General features: G+C 44.1%; 1 protein-coding gene across 4 annotated transcripts in view; it reads left to right on the forward strand.

Moving 5' to 3' along the window:
- Positions 1-24,058, forward strand: part of ATE1 (arginyltransferase 1) — a 153,456-nt gene that overhangs the window by 118,615 nt on the left and 10,783 nt on the right. For all 4 annotated transcript variants that reach the window (XM_082267397.1, XM_082267395.1, XM_082267396.1 and 1 more), the window contains one exon: positions 5,626-5,725. In XM_082267397.1, the coding sequence (XP_082123523.1) occupies positions 5,626-5,725 (100 nt within the window). The remainder of the gene's footprint in view (positions 1-5,625; positions 5,726-24,058) is intronic.

Raw genomic sequence — 24,058 nt, forward strand, 5'->3', positions numbered from 1 at the left:
AACGGTAAAAAAAAAAAACAATAGAGGTTCTAACCCTTCCCCAACTCTAAATCTAAGATTCAGGAAAAACATTTTGACTGGAAATAATAAATATATCTATATATACTGTATATGTGTGTATATAGGTGTGCATATATATGTGTGTGTGTATGTATGTGTATACATATATATATATATAATGTGTGTGGTGTGTATGTATGTATTTGTTTGTGTGTGTGTGTATGCCCATACCATAACCCCTATCACAGGCTTAGTCCATAGGGTTCAATATAGTTAGCTCACCCTTTGCAGCTATACCAGCTTCAACTCTTCGTGGGAGGCTGTCCACAAGGTTTAGGAGTGTGTCTATGGGAATTTTTGACCATTCTTCCAGAAGTGCATTTGTGAGGTCAGGCACTGATGTTGGACGAGAAGGCCAGGCTTGCAATCTCAGGTCTAATTCATCCCAAAGGGGTTCTTTCGGGTTAAGGTCAGGACTCTGCGCAGGCCAGTCAGATTCCTCCACCCCAAACTTGCTCATCCATGTCTTTATGGACCTTGCAAGGTGTTCTATCAACCTGATAGAAAACCTTTGGGATGAATTAGAGTGGAGACTGCCAAGCCGCCTTGTCCACATCAGTACCTGACCTCACAAATGCGCTTTTGGAAGAATGGTCAAACATTCCCATACAGACACTCCTAAACCTTGTGGACAGCCTTCCCAGAAGCTGTTAAAGCAGCAAAGGGTGAGCTAACTTAATATTGAACTCTAAGGACTAAGACTGGGATGCCATTAAAGTTCATGTGTGTGTAAAGGCAGGTGTCCCAATACTTTTGGTAATAGTGTATATCAGTGTTTCTCAACTCCGGTCCTTAGGGCACACTAACAGGCCAGATTTTAAGTATTACCTTGGGGAGATGCAGACTAGAACACTGCATCACTGAGCAGCAAATTATATCACCCGTGATGTAGTTCAGTTTTCTTGCAAACCTGGCCTGTTAGTGTGCCCTGAGGACTGGAGTTGAGAAACACTGGTGTATATAGATATATAATTTTTTTTGAATGTGTATATACAGTATATGTGTGTGTATAGGTGTGTGTTGCATGCATATATATAATATAACACAAGCAATATATATTCAGTGTTTTAGAAAAATGTAAAAGTGAACCTGTTTCCAGTCTGTTCACACTAAAATCAATCAATCCAAAGAAGTAACGGCACTTACAACAAGACCTTATTTACCTCCTGTAGGTACAGGTATTTTGGAGAAATTAATCTTTAGGGTTCACAACAGAGGCACTGAAATGTCAGCTATTTTCTATGGACAGCAGATATTAGCAGTCTTCCAGTCTTTTATTGTTAACAATGAGCAGGTGTTTCTAAGCTGTTATATTGCTGTATAGCTGTATATTGAACACCTTGGGTGTATTTTTGCGCTCTGGACATATGTGTTGCCTACAACTGACCATAGTAATGGATTAAATCAACAGAATTACACTCTGCCATTACTCACATAAACCCACACGTGTATGGGCATACAACTCTGGACATGGCCTACAAGTAGAAGCACAAACCAATATACAGAACCCATATACAGTGGCATACAGCCATTCAGCTATTAATTTACTGTTTTCTGCCGTGCATGGCAATTGTGTATTCTTGGTGCAGAAATATGTCCACAGTGTACATTATGCAGCCTTATGCACCCATGCACACAAGGCCTTAAAAACCAACCAAAACCTTATAGTCTTTGTTGTGATATTTGAGAATCTGTGTAATCCAGAGATCCCCAGACTTTATGGAACAAACTTTCTAAACAAAGGGCCAGTTAACTGTCCTCCAAACTTTAGAGGGGGCTGGACTGGCCATTGGGAGCAGAAATTATCTTGGCATCAGTGGGGGGTAAACAATGCATCTTTGGTATTATGGGGAGGAATAGTGCCCTATCACTGGTGTTAGTGGGAGGAATAGTGCCCCATTGTTGGTGTCAGTGGGATGAATACAGCCCCATTGTTGGTGTTAGTGGGAATAATAGTGCCCCAGTGTTGGTGTCAGTTTGAGGAATAGTGCCCCATCGTTGGTGTCAATAGGAGAAATGGTGCCCCATTGTTGATGGTAGTAGCAGGAATATTGCCTCAGTGTTGGTGTCAGCGGGAGGAGTTGTGTCTTGTATCAGTGGAAGAAAAAGTACTCCAAGGGCCAGATAAAGACCCGAAAAGGGCTGCATTCGGCCCCCAGGCCACAGTTTGGAGACCCCTAGTGTAATCCTTTCAACCCAATCAAAAATGTGCATTGCATGCTGTTATTGTCAGGAGCAAATGGGCTGCCTACATTCTTATGAATAAAAATATTAGTAATATCTCCAGCATTCAATTAGGAACAAGGGAGTTCTAGATATATGGCCACCTATAGAAGGTTAGGGCACTGGCAAACAGAAAAGTTCTAGGTAAGCCCCAGTATAATCCCTTAGCTACCTAGCAATCCTCAGTTATTTGCTAATGTCCTAAGATGTTGCATACATTTTCTTCAGCTCTGCTGAAAAAAGTGTAACTAATTTTGCTAGCCTCCCTGGGGTGCACATGCAAGGCTATTTTGGAATGTGACCTCTAGGAACTGATCTCTGTATTGTAGTGCTTTTCAGACCTTCGTGTACTGTGCTAGCAGCAAAGCGCTTTCCAGATCCATAGCCCTATTTGCGACCCTGTATCGAGAAATACTCACTTAGCAAGTAAGGCCAAGCAGAAGCACCAGGAGCGACCTCTCTTATTGCTCCTCTCGTTATGCACCTTTTTAGATCTCCTGCCACTACTAGTTTTACCACTGAGCAATCAAGCACTGATATCAATTTTGCTGGGTGGAATGCTGTGTGCACTGTTCCATGCCTTCTTTCCCACCATTTAGTCTGGAAAAAGCATCACTCTGTTGCTCCTGAAGCATTATGTGCATCTGTAGTCTATTTCCAATACCCACCTACAGTGCCATGGTCATCTCCAGATACCAAAAACCCTTAGAAGCCCCAGCTGTATGATTGATGACTAGTGAGGCCTTGCCACACATTGGACCTAGTTTCTTACCACTATACAACATTTATTCCCAAAGTTACATAGAGGACAGCCTAGCTGCCACTGGAGACCTCAGTCCATACTCCCCTAGTTGTTCTTTGTAGTTTAGCCAGTAACACCAGATGGAACAGATGCCCATAACCTAGAACTAAAGACTCCTATTATTTTAGGGTTGTCATCTTTGGAGTCCCCTTTAGCCCAGTTGAGAGAGGGGGCCCAGAATGAGCTAATGCCTCCCCTACATTCATAGGGACCTCTGTATCCACTCTAGATTTTTTTCCTGTTTGTGCCCAGATGCTAAAGCAGTCTGCCCGCAGTGGTTCTGGGCCCCAGCACCATCTCTGGCAGAGTTTGGGTCTGGCTCTGATCCTCAGCCCATAAATCATTCTGGACCTTCAAACATTTCTGATTTAGGTCCCAACAATATCCCTGGAGAGACTTTTTTTTGGTCTCGTTGCAGTCTCCTGTAGTTGACCAGGCTATGAAGCGTTTTTTTTCAAACCTTAATAATGCTGTAAGTATTACCTAGAATCGGGAGAATCAACCTGCTGTTCCAGGCCATGAGTTTTTTACAGCTCCTGCAGCTGCAAAGACCTTTACACTAAACCCCCTGCAGAAGGGACTGTATGTGCATGGGACACTCATCAGACATCTAAGGAACATCTAATTTGCTTACCCTTCAAGCTTCAAGAGATGTAATGTCTTCAAATGTGCCCTTGATGCTGTCATCAGCAGTGCCAGAGTGTGCTCCTGCCTCAGTACAGGAGATTTGAGGAAGGCGTAGAGGAATTACACACCATTTTCCCTAATCTGCTTTGGCAGTAAATACTAGTAGGCTTTCAGGGCCTAACTCCCATTTCAGGCTGTAGGGCTTAGAGCCAAGTCCTGTTTCTAGTTAGGCAGGTCATAGTGTTCCCTTGTTAGGCCCCAGAGGCATCTGCTGGAGTTTTTGTGAGTACATTTTGCTCTTTCCCCTGTTTGCTGGTGTTCAAGTATGTTTTCACTCACCCTACCCCCCTTTTTCAGTCAAGTTGACTTCAGGATTGGTACACCTGAGTTGTTACCAGTCTCGGGTGCTTTGGCTATCCCATTCCTAAATTCCAAGGGTTGGCATGTGGTTTGGGCCTTTTTGCATTGTGGCTGTCTCATCTACTATTGTCTACCTGTTGTACATGGTTGATCGTCTGTGGCCTTCCATGGTCTTTAATAGACTCCCCTGTCTTTCAGGGGATTTTAATCTCATCTGGTTTCGCTTTGGTCCGTCTGTTAGTCCTGTGATATATTCAGTTATTGGCCCTTTCTCTGTGCTGTTGGCGCCTGTTGGGCACCATTCAGTTGGACAGCTATTAGACCTCCAGACTGTTTTTCTGAATTTTTATGTCCCTCAATAAACAATGGATAAAATGCAATTTTTAGGTCTTTGCACTTATTGTAAAATTCTACTATTTTCAAATCCAGTGAGAGAATATTGGTCCCATCCCTCACTGTTTTTGGCCTAGCGCTTTGCTTTCTTACAGAATTGAGGCATGCTGGCAGGGGTTGTGCAGGACTGGTTTGCAGCTCACTTATTTATCAGTGTCCCAATTTCTTATAGGCTGTAGTATAGCCTGATTTTGTTTTCTGCCTAGCTGATGGCAACTGATGCAAACTAGATAGTAAGAGACAAAACCCTACCTTAGCCACACTTGTCTTTTATATGTGGAGGTGGGTACTGAGGGAGTGAGAGGGCCTCTTCTAGTGCCATGCCTACTAAGTCCATAATCGCTATAAATAGAAACCAAATAGATTTAATTGATATTTGAGGTCAGTTTAAACAATATTTCTTCAGAGTATATTTCTTGGGAGCTCATCACAAACTATTGTGCAAAAGTAAAGCGATGCTGAAACAACATTGCTGCTTTTGCTGCCTTTTCCATAACACCCTGAAAACAGGGAGCTGGCACTCCTCTAGGAGTTGTGCAAGGCTTCTTGCTTTGCATGCCACAAACATCCAGGCCTTAAAGTAGAACTATATGCACAACTTCTTTTTTAATTTTGGATAGAGTAAGGAAGGTTACAACCTCTCAGTTTTCTTTATTTTTTTTTGCCTTCTGTGTCCCATTGGGGAGATATACCTTAATTTCCTGTCCCGTGGCCATACCAAAATCAGTGTCCCCATTGGAAGATTTCCCCTGTATTACTTTTCTGGGGACAACCCAAAATTTGGGTTTTTTGGGGTAAACAGGACAAATAAGGGTGAATCTCCCTAATGGGGGCCCAGACAGCAATAGAAACCTGGCAGGTGTTCAAATTCCTCTTCATTCTGTCCACAGCTAAAAAAAAATTTGCCTTCAGGTATAGCGGAAAACTGTATTTAGTATATGCTGTCTGTTCAGATGAGTGTTGTTCTGTTGGGCTAAGGTGATCAGTCAACTTTAGCTGTTGGGAGAGTATCTAGGTTATTTGCAGCCATGTACTGTGAAGTGGGAGTTTAGGGAACATGAAAGAATCTACAATTTTCATAGATATTTTAAGCCATGTTTTACTGCAATGTGCAACTCTATTGAAGGACTATCCTATATGGTTTTTTATTCTGCCAACAGAGAAATAGCATTCACCCGGGAATTACATGCGAAGACTGCTGATCTGTGCTACTACTACATGGGGTTCTATATCTACTCTTGTCCTAAAATGAGGTACAAGGTAAGCAGATTGCATGTAATGTGGTCTCCTGGTTTACTAAATATATGTTTCAAACAATGAATGAGATAATGGTCTATATTACGATTATAATTAATATTGTAAAAAACTATAAATTCTTTGTTCAAGTCCTATTTACCTTTTTTAAGACCACTCTTAAGTAGAATGCAGTGTGGGAAGCCTGCGCTCCATGCGTGTTTCCCGAACCATGTTCAAAACATACAGCAGTTTCAATCTTCAGCGAGTATCAATGTTGACTAAATGATACCCCAAATGCAGGTCACAGCCTCAGTGCATTTGCCTGCACCAGTAGTACATTCTTCTGCATGAAAGCTGCGCATAAGGCGCTCTTGGACTTTCCAGCTCCTAGATATTGCGATTAAGTTACAGTGTATGAAGATTACCTCCAAGAAAAACAGAAAAATGGGGGGTTGGGGAGATAAAATATGTATTTATCTCTTGTTGTGTTGGGGCCATTAATAGAAGTCCGAATGGGGGAAGTGAGTGCATTTCACCACTGACTCTTAGGTGGAGAATGTAGATGAGAAAAAAGGAAGATGAGAATGTAGAGAGAAGAAATGAGAAGGAGACTTAAAAAGAGAAGAAAAAGGAAGGTAAGTAGGGGAAGAGGTAAAGGGAGGACCGAGAGCTTTTTTTTTTTTTTTTAAGGATGGAAGTATTTGTACTTCTCTTACTATAGGTTTCTTTTAATTCCTGTCAGGGATTCAACACACTTTAGCTTTATTGGCATCCTGGTTATGGCAGTGGGCCTACACTCCTGTTCATGCACACTTTTTGCCTACAAGTTAGCACTGAAACTCTCATAGACAACGGAAAGTATGATGTATACAGTACTCAGTGTGAATGAGTACCCCTTTTGAAAAGTAAAATTTAAATCAATATCTCAAAGAACAATTTTCAAAGTTTTGACAAAACTGAGTTTTATAGAATATTTTTTTAGCTTGTTACATGAAAGTAAGGTTAAACATAGAAACTCAAAATGACCAGCGCTATGGTTTGTATAACTATAACCGTTTGACGTAAGCTGCCACCAACCTACCCCTGGAAGACCAGGGGTCAAGAAATGAGTGAAAGGTGTTGTTCAAACTAAAAATGGATGCACTGAAAATGCTATGCTTTGTATTAATTACATATAAAATTGAACCAATAAAAGTAAGTTTGTACACTTATGGCTAGTGTATTTCAAGAGTGCATACATATAAAGTGCAAACAGCGCGGTGCGCTTTATATTCACTTTATATGTATGCACTCTTGAAATACACTAGCCATAAGTGCAGAAACTTACTTTTATTGGTTCAATTTTATATGTAATTAATACCAAGCATAGCATTTTTCAGTGCATCCATTTTTAGTTTGAAAAGGCAGTTTCACATACCAACAACACCTTTCACTCAAGGTTAGAAATCTACTTAGGTTACAAAATCTTCAGTTTTACTCAAATTAGTTGATGCAAAAATGAATACACCTTCCTCTTCCCCACCCTTTCTCTATTGTCGTCTCTCTTTTTGTTTGTCCTACTTTCTCACTCTTTCTTTCTCTCTTTCCTTTGTCTCTTAATGTTGTTTTCCTTCCTGGCTTGGTACTCTCAGGTCCAGCCTCTGTTTGCTCATTGGAACGTAATAGAACTTTTCCTTTTGATAATCTATCTGCATTGTGAAATACTAGGGGACTTTAGGTCCCTTTTCTATGCACTTCTGCTTGTTGATACTCATTATTTGGTCCTTGATGTTTCCCGGTTGGCGCACGTACTATGTCTGTATCATGTTCTGCTGATATCTGTTTCTCTGCGTTCCATTTTCCTTTATCTAATTGTACACATATACCATGTTTTTGATGTATGTTAATGCCTCTTTTCAAAATAAAAACTTTTGTACAAGAAAAATGAATACACCTATCAACAAAATTGACTACATCTAGTATTTTGTATGTCCTCCTCCTTGATTTTTAAGGACAGCACCAAGTCTTCCAGGCATGGAATGATCAAGTTGGCTACATAATGCAACATCTAGCTTTTTCCGTTCTTCAAGAACAACCTCTTTAAGAGCCTGAATGCTGGATGGAGAGTGATGCTTAACTTGTCTCTTCAGAATTCCCCATAGGTGTTCCCCCAATTGGGTTTAGATCAGGAGACATACTTGGCCACTGAATTATTTTCATCCTGTTCTTCAGAGACATTTGAGTACTGTCCGTGATACTTTTTTTATTTGCACTAACATACAATTTTTCAGGACAAGCTTTCGGGGTATGTCCCCTTTTTCCAAGATCCAAGTGCTGCTTGGATCTTGAAGGGGACATACCCCGAAAGCTTGTCCTGAAAAATTGTATGTTAGTACAAATAAAAAAAAAGTATCACGGACAGTACTCAATTGTCTCTGTCGCAAGTGCACTTATACGGCTACAATGACCTCAAGCATCCTGTTCTTCAGAAATACAACAGTGGCCTTAGATGTGTGTTTTGCATCATTGTCATGTTGGAAAAGTGCATAAAAACCAAGGGCATTCAGTGATGGTAGCACCTTCTCTTTCAATATAGAGCAGTACATCTGTGAATTCATGATCCCATCAATGAAATGCAGCTCCCCAACACCAGCAGCACTCATGCAGCCCCACAGAAGGACCCTGCCACCACCATGTTTTACTGTAGGCACCATGCATTTTTCTTTGTACTCCTCACTTTTGCAACGCCATACAGTTTTGAAGCTTTCCGTTCCTTCGTTCATTGAAGGACACAACTCCTGATCTTCATGACCATTGGGTTATACTGCCCCCTACAGGAGTAGGACACTAGGCAGAAAAAGAATCTGGCTACGCCTATGGGCAGTCCCAGGGGGTATATGCCCTCTCTCTGCTATAGTTACTAAGTTTTTTTTTTGCCTAGTCAGGAGTAAGGACCTTGTTCCTTGCTGGGATCTCTGGTCCTGGCAATTTTTTCTTTAGATAGAAATTTTTCTCCTGTTTTTTTTTCCCGTGAGATCTGCAATCAACTGCTGGACTGGGCGACGGGCTGGATAATCTTGATCCAGTGGTCACCCCACCCCCAGCGTGGGGCTGCACACTAGGTAGGCCGCGACATAGCCCCACTGGGCGGGTGCTGGCCTGCGAGTTATAAGTCTCGCAAGGTCACAGCGTTTTGTCCTAGCTGTCAGCCCCCATTTCGATGGAGAGCAGGTTCTGTCTGGAGCAGGGCCCGTCTGGCTCCTAGTATGGTAAGTAGCTGTCCCCCCTCTCCCCCTGGAGGGTTTTGGGGTGGACGTGGGCACCTCCTTCGGATGGCTGGACCCCCGAATTTCTGTCAGGCACCCCCCTTCATCTGGCCCCCCCATCCTACCCCTCCACTTATGCTGAGGCTGTGTGGATGGTCTGGTCAACCTCCTGGGGTTGTGGCCGAGCGCTATGCTGGCGATGGGGGTCTGGGGGGATGCTCTGCTGGCAACCAAATGATCGGCTGTGCGGGGGGGGGGGTTGTACCTAGTTGGGACTCCTGCCAGGGCCTGTCCTTGAGGCCTAGGGATCCCTCCTGGGTCCCTGGGAGCCTCGTGGTGCCGCCATTTTGCTGTAGCCTGTGTGTTTCTATGCACGGTGGCCATATTTGTGTAGTCCGGCGGCCATTTTGCGGTGGTTTGCCATTGAAAATAGCAGCAGCCATGACAGTGGGCCATGTGGGCGGCACTTTCGGCTGTTGGAGCCCCCCCTCATCCCTTGGTGCTGACTCCTGGATCTTTTCACTTCCTGATCGCCGCGCGTGGAGTGTAGATTATCCTAAAGGTTGCAGGTGCCTGTTTCTGCTGGGTGGTGAGTCTGGTGGGGTCCTCCCCCTCTCTGCTGAGGATCCCTTGGTGCTTTGTGCCTTACGACCATGTGGTGCAGGCCAGCGCGGTGGCGGTTTTCCCTTTGCAGTGTTTTACACTTTTTGGTGACTCATGGAGTCTTTGGAGCACATTTCCCACCTGATTCCCCTCTCTGAAGCTGCGGGTCCCAACCATCTATCTATCCATCCATCCATGCACTGACGGCAGTCCTGGAGTCTTTTGTGTCCCAGATGAAGGTGGCTTTTGAGCAACAGGCTAGCAAAAAGTGCCCCCTGCCTTCCCCTGCCTCATCTGATCCTAAATCTGATTCGGCGAACTTGGGTTTGCGACCATGCGCCCGAAATCCTTAGTGAGGATGTTTCCTGCACATCTGCTACCGTGCACGAAAAGGCGCTGGTGGAAGCACGGATTGTATCTGTGCATGAGACTTTGAAGATGGAGGACGCAGCTGCAATGGAGGCGCAGGTTCTCTTTGGCACTCACAAGCCATCTAGAGCGGCAAAGGTGTTTTCTTTCCCCTCGTATTTTGACAGCATTGTTGCTAAAGAGTTCCTAAGCATTTTACTAAGAAGTGGACTGTTCCACCAGTGGTGGACCCTCCAGTTTCCCAAATTGAACAAAGCAACCATGATTCCAGTTGAAGAGTCCCCGGCCTTTAAAGATCCAGCTGACAGGAAGGCAGAGGCTGTGGCCCGCAATACATGCTCTGCCTGGCTCGGCACTGAGGCCGGTATTGCCCAGGTGTCGCAAACTCTGAGCAAGTGGGCTATGCTTTTACGCCATGACTTGAAGGGAGAACAGCTCCCCACTGCCTTTGCTGAGCCACAGTCATTTGGTCCAGCTACAAGATCGAGTTTTGTTCTTGTCCCCCGGCAAGGTTCTTTCCTTCCAGCTCCCCCCTGCCTTTGCTGAGCTGGTGGACCAGCTGGTCCAGGGGCTGCAGTTTATCTGTGATGCCTTTCTGGATGCGGCTCTCCTAGTGGCTCGGCTCTCTGTTTCGGCAGTGGTCCTTCAGCCTGTCTTTTGGCTTTAATGCTGGTCTGTGGACCTGACTTCTAAAAAGGCCTTGACTGATCTGCCCTTTTTAAGGGGATCGCCTGTTTGGAGCTACTCTGGATGACATCATTAAAGGTCTTACAGGGGGAAAGAGTACTTTTCTTCCACAGGCTACTAAGGGCAAAGAACCTCATCGTAAACGTGGGCCCTCCTTCTCGGCTCATAAGAAGTTTTTTCGTCCCTCGGGGTCAACTGAAAAGGGCTCAAAGCCTTTCAGGGCCGCCTCTGGAGGATCCAAACGAACCTGGTCTGGCAAGCCAAGAGGGGGCTTCTCCAGACCCGCAGACAAGGCTCCTTCAGCATGAAGGTGCACCCTCACCCGTATCTTGGGTGGGGGTTGGGATGACGTCTTCGCTGGTTTCTGGACCCGTGGACTTCCCTGGTACAGGACAAGTAGGTCCACAGTCATTTGATCCAGCTACAAGATCGAGTTTTGTTCTTGTCCTCCGGCAAGGTTCTTTCCTTCCAACTTGCGCCTGTCCCTGGACAGCTTACAGGGTCTGTTTGGGGCGGTACAAGACCTGTTACTTCAAGTGGTGATTGTCCCGGTTCCGACTTCGGAACGTTTTCAGGGTTTTCACTCAAACCTGTTTACAGTTCCTAGGAAGGAAGGCAAAGCACTTCCAATCCTGGACCTCAAGGCGCTGAACTGTTTTGTGTTGGTGCAGTAGTTCAGGATGCAGTCCAGCCGGTAGGAGAGGAGCATCATCAGTGGAGCATTATTGGTTTGTGGCTTTTCCTTTGGTCTTGCCTCTGCTCCTTGGGTCTTCACAAAAGTGTAAGCCCCGGTGTTGTCATTGTTAAGCCAACGGGGATCGCGGTTCTGGGATACTCTGATGACCTCCTTTCATTAGCGGAGTCTCCTATTGCTCTGGTGGAAAACCTGGAAATCTCCATAAGAACTCTGAGGGAGTTTGGCTGGATTCTGAATTTTCTGAAGTCTACTTCACAGATAGTCCACAAAGCTGGACTATCTGGGTCTGACTCTGGACTTGGCCTTAGCCAGAGTGCTCCTGCCTCTGGACAAACTCCAGAAATTGCAGGCTGCAATTAATTTCCTGCTCTCCAGCAGATGGTCATCCTTCCGGACTTGCATGGGGGTGCTGGGCCTGATGGTGGCTACCTTCGAGGCAGTTCCCTTTTTTATACGAGGTCCCTGCAAAGGGAGATTCTGGCCAAATGGGACAAGACTCAGTCTCTGGACAATCAGATCATGCTGAGCCAGGGAACAAAGGAGTCCCTGATTTGGTGGCTTCGCTCTCCGGCGCTTCGGCTGGGCAAATCCTTTATCCCCTTGTATTGGACAGTGGTCCCCACATATGCCAGCCTGTCCGACTGGGGAGGCGTCCTCGGCAAGGACGGCAATTCTGCTAAGGGATCTGAATGCTGGAAGAGTCCAGACTACCGATCAATGTCTTGGAACTCAGAGCGATCAGATTATGCCTGGACCATTGGATGGATCGTCTTCAGGGATGTCCAGTGCGCATTCAATCGCACAATGACATGGCCGTGACTTATGTCAATCACCAAGGGGGCACAAAAAGTGTCCTGGTGGCTCTGGAGGTAGCCAGCATTCTAAGGTGGGCAGAACTGTTTGTTCCAGCCCTCTCTGCCATACACATTCCTGGTGAGGAAAATTGTCAGGCGGATTTCCTCAGTCGGCAGGCGTTGGACCAAGGGGAGTGGTCCCTTCATCCGGAGGGGTTTCATTAGTTGTGTCTCTGGTGGGGCATCCCCGAGGTTGATCTGTTGGCGTCTCGGCTCAACAGAAAGGTGCAGAGGTTTGTGGCTCAGATGCGCTGGGGGCCCCTTGGGGTCAGTATTGTCTTATTTACGCTTTCCCTCCTCTCAAGCTTCTGCCAAGACTTCTACACAGATTGAGGCAGAAGGGATTTCCGGTCATCCTAGTGGCGCCGGACTGTCCTCGCCGGTCTTGGTATGCCGATCTGGTGCGGATGGTCGCCGACATTCCTTGAAGGCTTCCTCTCAGGGAGAATCTGCTGTCTCAAGAACCAATCTTCCATCCTGCCCTACAGGCGCTGGCTTTGACGGCTGGGCTGTTAAACGCCAGGTGCTGATGGATAGAGGTTTATCTGAGTCGAGATTCCAATGCTAGTAAAAGCTAGGAAATCTACTTCTAGGGAGATCTGCCATAGTATGTGAAAGACATACGTTGCATGGTGTGAGTCTCTTGAGGTTCATCCTCGCTGTTTCTCAGTGGCTCGGACCTTGACCTTCCTTCAATGGGGGTTGAACAGAAATTGGCCTTGAGTACTATCAAGGGACAGGTGTCGGCTTAGGCGGTCTTCTTCCAACGACCCTTGGCCACACACTCCCTGGTGTGTACCTTTTTTTAGGTGGTCTGACATTTGGTTCCTCCAGTGCTGTCTCTGTTGCCGCCTTCGGAGCTCAATTTGGTGCTTTCGGTTCTCCAGAAGCCTCCCTTTGAGAATCTTTGGGAGATTCCCTTGCTTACGCTGTCTCAGAAGGTTTCTTTTTTAAGTGGCTATCACCTCTGTGCACAGGGTGTCGGAACTGGTGGCGTTATCCTGTCATTCACCTTACTTGGTGATTCACAGAGATAAGGTGGTTCTACGCCCTTGTCCGTCGATCCTCCCAAAGGTTGTCTCTGATTTTCATTTAAATGAAGACATTGTGTTGCCTTCCCTGTGTCCCAGGCCAAAACTCCTGAAGGAAATTGCCTTGCATGCCTTCAATGTGGTCTGGGGAATTGGGGTGTACCTGGCAGCTACGGAGCCTTTTAGGAAGTCAGACTCGCTATTTGTGCTCATGGATTGGGCCTCGGAAAGGGTTGTCTGCTTCCTCTGCGACCATTTGCAGATGGATCAGACAGATGGTTATTCAGGCCTATTCCATCAGGGGTCAGTCAGGTTCCTCCTTTTCCTATCAAGGCACACTCTACTTGGGCACTTAGTGCCTCCTGGGCCTTCTGTCATCAGGCGTCGGTGACACAGGTTTGCAAGGGGACCACTTGGTCATGGGTGCACACTTTCACAAAAGTTCTATAAAGTGGATTTGTTGGCATCTGTGGATGCTTCTTTTGGCCGCAAGGTTTTGCAGGCTGTTGTTTAGAGGACCTGATCCTCTTTTCAGGGTGTATTGTTTTTTTTTTTCAGGTGGGCTCCAGTTCTTTTTGGTTGAGCTCCTGTTGCCAGGTTGGCTACTGTTTTAGCCTTGGGAGTTTTTCCTCATGTTTAACACTGCTTTGGGACGTCCCAATGGTCATGAAGATCAGGAGCTGTGTCCCTCAATAAACAAAAGAGAAAATTGGGATTTTTGACTTGCCGTAAAATCCATTTCTCTGATGTTCATTGACAGACACAGCACCCACCTCTCTGTGGAGTTGTAATTCTTCTGATACTGCGTGTAACAAAACTGAGTACCTATAGCCGGGAGAGGGAGTATACCCCTGGGACTGCCCATAGGTGTAGTCAGATTATTTTTCTGCCTCGTGTCCTACTCCTGTAGGGGGCAGTATAACCCAATGGTCATGAAGATCGGGAGCTGTGTCTGTCAATGAACATCAGAGAAATTGATTTTACGGTAAGTCAAAAATCCCATTATCTCGGTCCCGTCACTCCAGAGTACAGAGTCAGTTTTTTGTTTTTTTTTCAGCATGGGCCCTGGCAAATTCTAGGTGGGCTTTTTTGTGCATGGGCTTTAGCAGAGGCTTCCTTCATGGACGACACCCATGCATGCTATTCCTCTGCAGTGTACGCTGTATTTTGTCACAGGAAACAATCACCCTAGTTTGGCTTTCTACTACTTTAGCTCACTGCAAGGAACTTGCATGGCAATTTTTTTCAACCCTTCTCAACAGAAGACGCTCCTGACGAGGCATTAACTTCCGTGGACGGCCTGGGCATCTCTGGGGGATGGTTGCAGTTCTATCTTTTTTAAAATGTTGTATCACTTTTGCTACAGTATTCTGTATCACAAGTAAAGCTTTATTGATCTTGTAGCCTTCGCCTTTCTTGTGTAAAGAAATGATTTTCTTTCTCAGGCCTTGTGACATTTGTCTTCCATGTGATGCCATTGCTGACAGCATGAAATGGGAGGGATTTCTTTGTTAAGTAACGCCCTTTTATTATCAACTGTCTGCTGGACACCTGTTTAATGAAGATTTAGACTCCCCTGTAGTTTAAAGAGGTTGTAAACTCATTAAAAAAAAATTAATTTTTTCCAACCTGAAAGAGAAACACATAATGAGCTAGTATGCGTCGCATACTAGCTCATTATGAAATACTTACCTTAGAACGAGCCCCCCGCCGTGCCGTCCGCTTACCTGTATGATGGGCGACATGTTCAGTCGCCCGTCTTCCGGGATCGCGGCATCCGGCTGTCTGATTGGCCGGACCCGCGATTACGTCACTCCGGCGCATGCGCGCGGGAGCCGACGGTCGCGGCACGGGCCTCTGAAGGAACGGCACCAGCTGCCGTTCCTTCAGAGCGCATGCACCAGTGATGTCATAAGCCTTATCATAGGCTTACCTATAGGTAAAAGTTGCAGAGGAGGGTTTACTTCCTCTTTAATTCCTGTTAATTAGGATTTTGTTGTCTAACATTTAGCTTTGCTCCTAAGACTTTCATTAGGGTGTATTCATTTTTGCAATATGGTCTTGAATGGATTTAAAAAAAATAATTTTTTTGTGTGTGCAAATTACCAAATCTTGGTTGCAATCAATGGCCTGCATTTGTGGAAGTATTTTGTAGTAAAGTGTCCCATAAAAAATGTTGACTCTGAAGGGAAAGTAAAGGTTTTCTGACAAATCTGTTGGGGTATACAGAGCATTGTATGTACGTTGCATTAAGAACTACACAGCTAACAAGTCATGATGATAGTTAACGCCCAATTCAAACTTCAGCAGCAAGAATTTGCAGATTTTTGCATCTGGAACGAAGGGTGTGTGCGAAGAGCTGCAGCCGCTCAGCCCACACAAAACAATGTCAGGCTGATGGCAGCTACAGCTATCTGTGAATTTTTACAGCTGTTCGTACAGCCAGCGATTACCTGCAGTTAGGGACAGATAATCCTGGCTGGATGCGATCTGTTTGTGTCCAGCCACAATCACTGCAGGTAATCCCTGCCTGTATAAACAGCTGCAAAAAGTCCTAGATAACTGCGGCCGCAGCTCTGTGCACACACCTGTTATTCCAGTCACAGGAATCCACAGATTCTTGCCACTGGAATTTGCAAAATATGCCAATTGTCCTTGTGGCTGGACTAAAAATCTGCTAAATACATTGCAGGTGTATAAAACCAAAAGGTCTGCAAAGTCTTTGTTTGTTCTCCCTAGAGAGCAGCAACAGCCTGCAATGAAAATCCTGTTCCCAACCAGCATGCTGCAGTGAAATTATCCTTGCTCTGTTTAGAAGCAGTGGTCTGTCTGCAGTTGCCCAACATTCCCCTGCTATGTCAGAGCTAGAACTGTCCAATCAGTAGGGAGCATGAGTTTTTCCAAATATTAAGTTAAAGGTGTGTCAGACCTCTGCAGAAAGACCAATGCTAGAATGTATCTGCTCTCATGACTGTTTTGGAGACACTAGAATTGAGCACCCTTGTGCAAATAGTGTTGTGAATTTGTACCCTATGAAGAGCTAGATGGTACATATTTTGTTAGTATACAATGTAACTTGCTAAGATCCCCAAACTCTGCTGAGGAGGGGCCTACTAATTGAAATTTTGTATTTTTAAATTTAATGCAGACATGAGTTCATTCAGGGGCGATGATGTCACATAGTGGGGGCGTTGGTTGCTTTCAGCAGTATTGAAGTGTTTTTCTGAAATGTGCAACCCAGCTCCCATACAGTCCAAATTTACAAAAAGTGTAAGATATTTTTAAGCTCTTTTTGTTAGCTTTGAGAACCTACACCTCTCATATGTCTCTGCTTAAATGCACATTTCACTGAGCACAATATCTAGTCCTTACAGGGTCATTTTTTTTTAAGTGACAATGATCCTGTGCCTATGAAGCCTACCCAGGTCACCTGCGTTATTGGTTGGTATGCAGGACTTTCATTTCCCTTTAAAGTTGCCGTGTGGTACTTCTCATTTTCTAGATGCCTGTGTGTCTCATGCTGGTTTTGCAGCCTGCTGGGATTTTGAGAATTCAAAGATTTGGTTTGTTTTTACAGAGGGTGAGGTATTGCTGCATACCAAGAATTCTGAACAAGAGCTGGGCTGGCGCACATTGCCCTGCAGGACCTTGGTTAGCCGCCAACCAGAGGTTCCCGTTCCATGCCACACCCCATTTGTTATTGCTGCCATCATTCAAATTGGTATTTGTGTCCCAGAGGCCACTTTTATTGATTTTCATTGGACCGTTCCGAATAAACAATTGTTTTCTGGGCTTTGAACCATGGTTTTTAGTTACGATCAAGAGATCTATAGACTTTGCGCCTCTTATTAACAGAAATTACCTGCTAAGTCTTTGCCCTTTGCAAAAAATTAAAGCTGGAGCCTCTTTGTAAAAGCCATGTTGCATAGAACTTGAGTAGAAAACCATACACGAGAATTGGTTTTCCTGACCGCCTGCGTGTGTTGGCCAAGTTTTAAAACCTCACACAGCTTCTGATGGCACCAGTACAGTGTAAGTATGAAACTATTTGATGAAAACACAGCTTATATGCCAGCCATAAAAAAGTTATGTGCTGTTTTTATTTTTCAGATGAGAATTTGTTCAGATGAGAAAATAATCTGTTTTCTATATTTTGACATAAGATTATTGAGCATAATAATTGACAAGAGTCGTAATGATGACACACAAACTGGTGTAACCCATAGCAACCAGATCAGTGTATTGCAGTCAGCTCAGTGTAAATAACCAAATAACCCTTTCTTAGTTGGTATGGGTTAGTGCATTTTGCTGTGATCACTGCTTTCCTGAAAAAGGCTAAACAGAGGATTGCTTGTTTGTCTGCATTTCCATGAGCATGCATACCTAATTCAGCTGAACATGTATGTTTATGCTGTGGAGGTGAAAAGAGGCAACTACCACCACACATCTGCTACTGGCTTGCCATGGAGGAAACAAGAGCTGTCTACTGCTGCCATTTGACATTAATTTGATTGTTGCCCAAGCTGGACATATACAGCACTTTGCAAAAGTTTTAGACAGGTGTCAAGTAAAATTTATTTAAAAAATGTTTTAATTGTTAATTTTTATCAATTTACAAAATTCAAAGTGAGTGAACAGAAGAAAAACCTAAATCAAATCAATATTTGATGTGACTATCCTATGGCTTCAACGCAACATCAACACTTCTAGGTACGCTTGCACACAGTTTTTGAAGGAACTTGGCAGGTAGATTGTTTCAACGTCAAGTCTGTCTGGGATTACATGAGGAGACAGAAGAATCTGAGGCAGCCTGCATCCACAGAAGATCTGTGGTTATTTCTCTGAGATGTTTGGAATAACCTACCTGCTGAGTTCCTTCAAAAACTGTGCAAGTGTACCTAGAAGAACTGATGCTGGTTTGAAGGCAAAGGTTGGTCACACCAAATATTGATTTGATTTTGATGTCTCTATTTATTTACCTTCCATTGTGTTAATTGATAAAAATAAACATAACGCTTCTTTTTCTGAAAGCATTCTTAATTTACAGCATTTTTTCACACCTGCCTAAAACTTTTGCACAGTACTGTATCCCACTGTACCAGGGTTTCCCAGTCAGAGTTCCTCCAAAGGTTGCTAGGGGTTCCTTAACCACTTAAGCCCCAGGCCTATTTCGGACACTTTTTGTTTACAAGTTAAAATCAGTATTTTTTCCTAGAAAACTACTTGGAACCCCCAAACATTATATATATTTTTTTAGCAAAGACTCTGGAGAAAAAAATGGCGGTCATTGCAATATTTTTTGTCACGCGGTATTTGCGCATCGGTCTTTAAAGCGCCATTTGTTTGGAAAAATTACGAAAAATCACATTTCACTGCATTTAAAAAAAACTAAACAGTAAAGTTAGCCCATTTTTTTTTGTATAATGTGAAAGATTATGTCACGCCGAGTAAATAGATACCCAACATGTGACGGTTTAAAATTGCGCACACCCGTGGGATGGCGACAAACTACGGTCAATAGAGAACTCAATAGGCGACGCTTTAAAATTTTTTAACGGTTACCAGTTTAGAGTTAGAGTGTAGCTCTTTTTTTAGAATTATTGCTCACTCTCTGGCGATCGCGGCGATACCTCACGTGTGGTTTGAACAGCGATTTCATTCACGGCTCGACTTCCATATGCGTTTTCTTTTTCGTGCGCGAGCTAACGGCGACGGGGGCATCTAAAATTTTTTTTTTTATTATTTATTTATTTTTTTTTATATCACAGGTTTTAAAAAAAAAAAATAAAAATCTGATCACTTTTATTGCTGTCACAAGCAATGTAAACATCCCTTGTGACAGCAATATGCAGTGACAGGTACTCTTTATGGAGGGATCGAGGATCTAAAAGACCCCTCCACTACACTTCCATGTATTCAAAATGCCGCAAACAGCATTTTTGAATGCACTGTTTTTTTTAAATTTGCCGCCTTTAGCAGCAGAGTTACCCGGACGTGACGTCATGGACGCTGCCTCCGGGTTACGTCATCAGAGACCCAATCAAAGCCGCTTCTGGCTTTGATCGGGACTCCATCCAGCTGGCGGACGTGCCGGCTGGGTGCTCGGGTCTCCCGGTGGGACGGGAGACCTGGGCAAAGCCGCGGGAGGGGGGGGGGGGGCGTCCCTTCCCGCTCGCCGGGGTAACGACCGAGCGGCTCCCGAGCCGCATCGGTCGTTACATCCGGAGAGCCGACCGCCGGCTCTAAACAACGGTACCGGGGTGATGCCTCTAGCTAGAGGCATCATCCCGGTATAACACTGCAAAATTTGCCAACGTAGCCCTACGTCACTTTGCGTTAACTGGTTAAAGCGGAGTTCCGGCCTCAAAAGTTTTTTCCGATAAAAATACCCCCGGGACAGTCAGGGCTAGTACATTCCACAATGCATAGCCTCTGAACTGTCCCAGGTTGCACTTACCTTTTAGAATAAATACTTACTTTGAAAATGTCTTGTCCAGCGCTGCCATCTCAGGTGTGGGCAGCTGAAGCCAGAGAGTCCTCTTCGGTCCCAGAATGCCCTGCACCGGCCCCGCTCGTCACTTCCGGTGCAGGCGCGTCATCCGTGCACTGCTTCTGGGCATGCCCATTTTCAGCTACGTTACAGCAAGCGGATGCTGTAAAGTAAGTTTTGAGGCCAAAACTCCGCTTTAAGCAACAAGCGATTTCTGCCCCTCAGATAAGTTTCCACTAACACCATTGATCTTTTTTTTTTTTTTTTTTCTCCGATTTTTAAGGGTTTTAATTCTCTCCAATGACCCCAAGTGTAAGGAGCATTCTTCCCAGTGACCATCACATTAACGTATCATGAGTTTTATAGATAGTAATTATTAGCAGGGATTCCCTGAGACTGTAAAGTTATTTCAAGGGCTCCTCTGTGTTGAAAAGTTTGAGAAAGACTCTACTGTAGTGGTTTTCACTTTTGTCAAAATCTCTTTGTAATTGTGAAAAGCATTTAGGTGCTTCTGTATTAAAGTGATGTCTCCATGCAGATTGAGCACACTCATAAACAGTGATGCAGGCACCTAGTCATGTGCTATAGTAGTGTAGCCATTGTGTACATGTTTTGGTCTAGGGATGGCTCAATCTTTCTTTATTAAAGTAAATCTGAGCTCTTCCTATACAGAGCAAAGCAAAAGGTATACTTTGATGCCAGGACCCACCCACAGCAACCTATACTGGTTTTTCCTTCACTCCTCTGTTGTGTTTGCCAAGAGGAAATGGAATCCTATGTAAGCCTAAAGTTGATCTAGCAGAACTTACGTAGGGCAAAGCACTCTCTCTCTGCCTCCATGTTGTAGCGCTGGTACCTGAGCGCACAATTGCTAAGCGCCATGCTGTCACAAATGCTGTCACAAGGGAGAAAAGGAGTGCGTCACATGCTTTGCCCTTTGTGGACAAAGCACCAATTCTCTTTAAAAAAAAAAAAAACTTCCAGCTATGGATATTTTATACATACACTAGTTGCATTGGTCTAGCTTAGACCAGTGTATCTATGCATATACCATACCTGGCTGATGCCCTGAAGCTGGAAAAAACTTGACACTGCAACTCTAGTGATTTCCACTTGCTTCCGGGTCCCTTGCCGAGTGGCTGCCATGCTGCATTCTGGACACAGGCATTCTGCCACTCCGCACCAGAGCAATGTAAAGTATTCTCTGATTGGACGAGGTGGAGAGCATGACATCACTCCAAACTTCAGTTTCTAAATGGCGCCCATGCCGTGCTGACCCAAAAGCAAGTGGTGATCACTGGAGTAGTAGTGTCTTCTTAGTGATTTCCAGCTTTCAGGGGCATTGGCCAGGTATTTATGCATAGTTACATTGGTCCAAGATGTATAAAATATCCTTACCTGGAATTTCTCTCTAAAGCGACCCATAACAGCGTGATAAAAAAACAATGTTCTTTAGCAAGGAGCATACATACCACATTTAGTGTGTGCTGTAAATTGCCTCCAGCATTGTTCCTTTTTCTTCTTGCCACAGGCTGCCATTTTGCTGAAGCCCAGAGCCCACGATTAACACTAAATCTTTAGGCTGTGAAGCGACCCATAACAACGTGCTAAAAAAACAATGTTCTTTAGCAAGGAGCATACATACCAAATTTGGTGTGTGCTGTAAATTGCCTCCAGCCATGGTTCCTTTTTCTTCTTGCCACTGGCTGCCATTTTGCTGAAGCCCAGAGCCCACGATTAACACTAAATCTTTAGGCTGTGAGCATATTGGCTAAAAATGGAAAGCAATTGAGCATGTGCAAGGCAGCATGAGATTATTACTGGATTTTAAACAGTATAGGCACTTATTTTTAATGTTTTACATAGCTATATTTGCAAAAGGGGCCAACCTAGCAGGACTATATTTTTAGACTAAAGTTCCACTTCAAGGCCCACATGTTTGTCCAAGTGGGTGCAAACGATCATTCCACAAATGCATTTCCACAAAAGCTGTACAAATCAATAGTTGAATCATGCGTTAAAGAGATCTTGATACTCCTAGCACCCACACGGCTTCTAATCATCATTTTTGCAGTGCGGGTATGCCAAGTGACAAGAAGAATCTCTAGGTAACAAGTACACTTTTTTTTTTTTCATATGCAAGGTCTGTGATGTATGGCCAAGCTTATGATATTCATCTGGGATAATAAAGGAATTTGGTACACATTCCATACTTTGAATGGTTCATCAAATGAGATCAATTTTAAATAGTCTGTCTCTCTCATGACCTCAGACATATTCCCTTCTGAGGTGTTTCTGTCTACTAATGGCATGTAGGGGAAGGTTTGTTTATGCAGCATGGCTTCTCTTAAACTGCAAAGCTGCCTTAATACTCTTTTAATAAAATCTCAACAGGGGTTATTGTGCAGCAACAGATTGCAGATGTGAATGCAAGAGCAGAGTGTGTGTTTAACCCCTGTACGAGGTTGTGCAGACTCCACTGTGTTAAATCTCCCCATTGTTACCAGCTGATCTCATTGCAGCCCTTTCCTAGATGGGATATGACAGAACAAACAACATTTTCAGACCCTACAACAAATCCCATCCAGTGTTCACTTTGAAATGTCTCCAGAAGGCAGGGTGGGGGAAGGGGTGGGGGTCAGCACTGCTGTCTGCTTCTGATGTTGTCGTGCCGGGGCTTGTTGTATATGTGCCAATATTTGGGCTACATGGCAATACTTAAAAAGGCTTTTCAGTTACCAAACTAAATTAGTTGACGGTGGTTTCCTGTGTCAACTTAGCCGCCCAGGCCTGGAACTCGAGTCCTGCTTTGTATAAGATTATCCAGCAACATCATTTTAAATATCTGGAGTTGTAAATTGGCACCTCGCAATACAAAAATCGGTCCCCTCTCATGGAGTTGCTTTAAATGGCTAAATTTTTTCAAGCTGTTTATGTAAATCAATTTATACAAAGATCAACTCTAGGGCCGAAACAACTGATCGATTCATGGACAACTTATCGAATGTGAAAATAGTTGTCAACTATTTTCATAATCGATTAGTTGGTCAGTCGATTAGCTGGCCTGCATACAGAATGCATTATTTGTTTAAATATCAGGAAATACAGTGCAGCACACCTACAGGTCAGTACACCGTCCATACATGCCAGAAGACACAGTGAAGCATACCTACAGCTCAGTACACCATCCATACATACCAGAAGACACTGCAGCACACTTACAGCTCAGGACACCATCCATACATGCCAGAAGACACAGCGCAGCACACATACAGCCCAGTACACCATCCATACATGTCAGAAGACAGTGCAGCACACATACAGCCCAGTACACCATCCATACATGTCAGAAGACAGTGCAGCACACATACAGCCCAGTACACCATCCATACATGTCAGAAGACACAGTGTAGCACACCTACAGCTCCGTACACCATCTGTACATGTCAGAAGACACATGGCAGCACACTTACAGCTCAGTACGCCATCCATACATGTCAGAAGACACAGCGCAGCACTCATACGGCTCAATACACAGTCCATACATGTCAGAAGACACGGTGAAGCACACATACAGCCCAGTAAACTGTCCATACATGTAAGAAGACAGTGCAGCACACATACTGACATGTATGGGTGGTGTACTAGGCTGCAAATGCCTGAGAACTTTTAAATGTGTGAGGCGTAATGCATCATGGGACATGTAGTCCTGGGCAGGAAGTGAGTGGTTCTAAAGGCAGAAGTTTTTTTTTTTTTTTTGTTTACCTTGCTATAGGGACACTCCTAAGGCAGGAGGAGCCAGAAGCATCGGTGGGGGACCTCAGAAGAGGAGAATCAGGGTTGCTCTGTGCAAAACCATTACACAGAGCAGGTAAGTATAACATTTTTGTTGTTTTAAAAAAAAAATCACTTTAAAGACTCTGTGCAGGGAAGATCAACATCTAAACCCAGAGAAGGTGGAGGCTGATAGACTGGAAGTAATATATAAGGCATTACAATTACATTTAAAGTCAACTTTTACCAGTATTGTGCATTATATTTAAAATGATTATATCCATTAAAGTCTGAACTTTTAGTATACTTTATATAAAGGATTTATATCTCCCTTTATGTCGGACTCCTAGTTAAAATGCCCATATATCCTACTTATGGTTGTATTTATTATTATATAAATGATATAAGTAATATATATTATTACTTTCACTGTTTCACAGTGTAAATGAATCCCTTATAGTAGTGATTATCTGCTCTTTTGCACTAAAAAAAGGATAATTTTAGTTTTTTTAACCCCATTATTACAATTGATACAAAATAAGCATGCTGCTGCTACTAAACGTCTTGGGCCTGGTTCACACCTATGCATTTTGTTGGTGCTTTTTAC

Source organism: Pelophylax lessonae, assembly GCF_965119305.1.
Source record: "Pelophylax lessonae genome assembly, chromosome: 9".
NCBI lineage: Eukaryota > Metazoa > Chordata > Amphibia > Anura > Ranidae > Pelophylax > Pelophylax lessonae.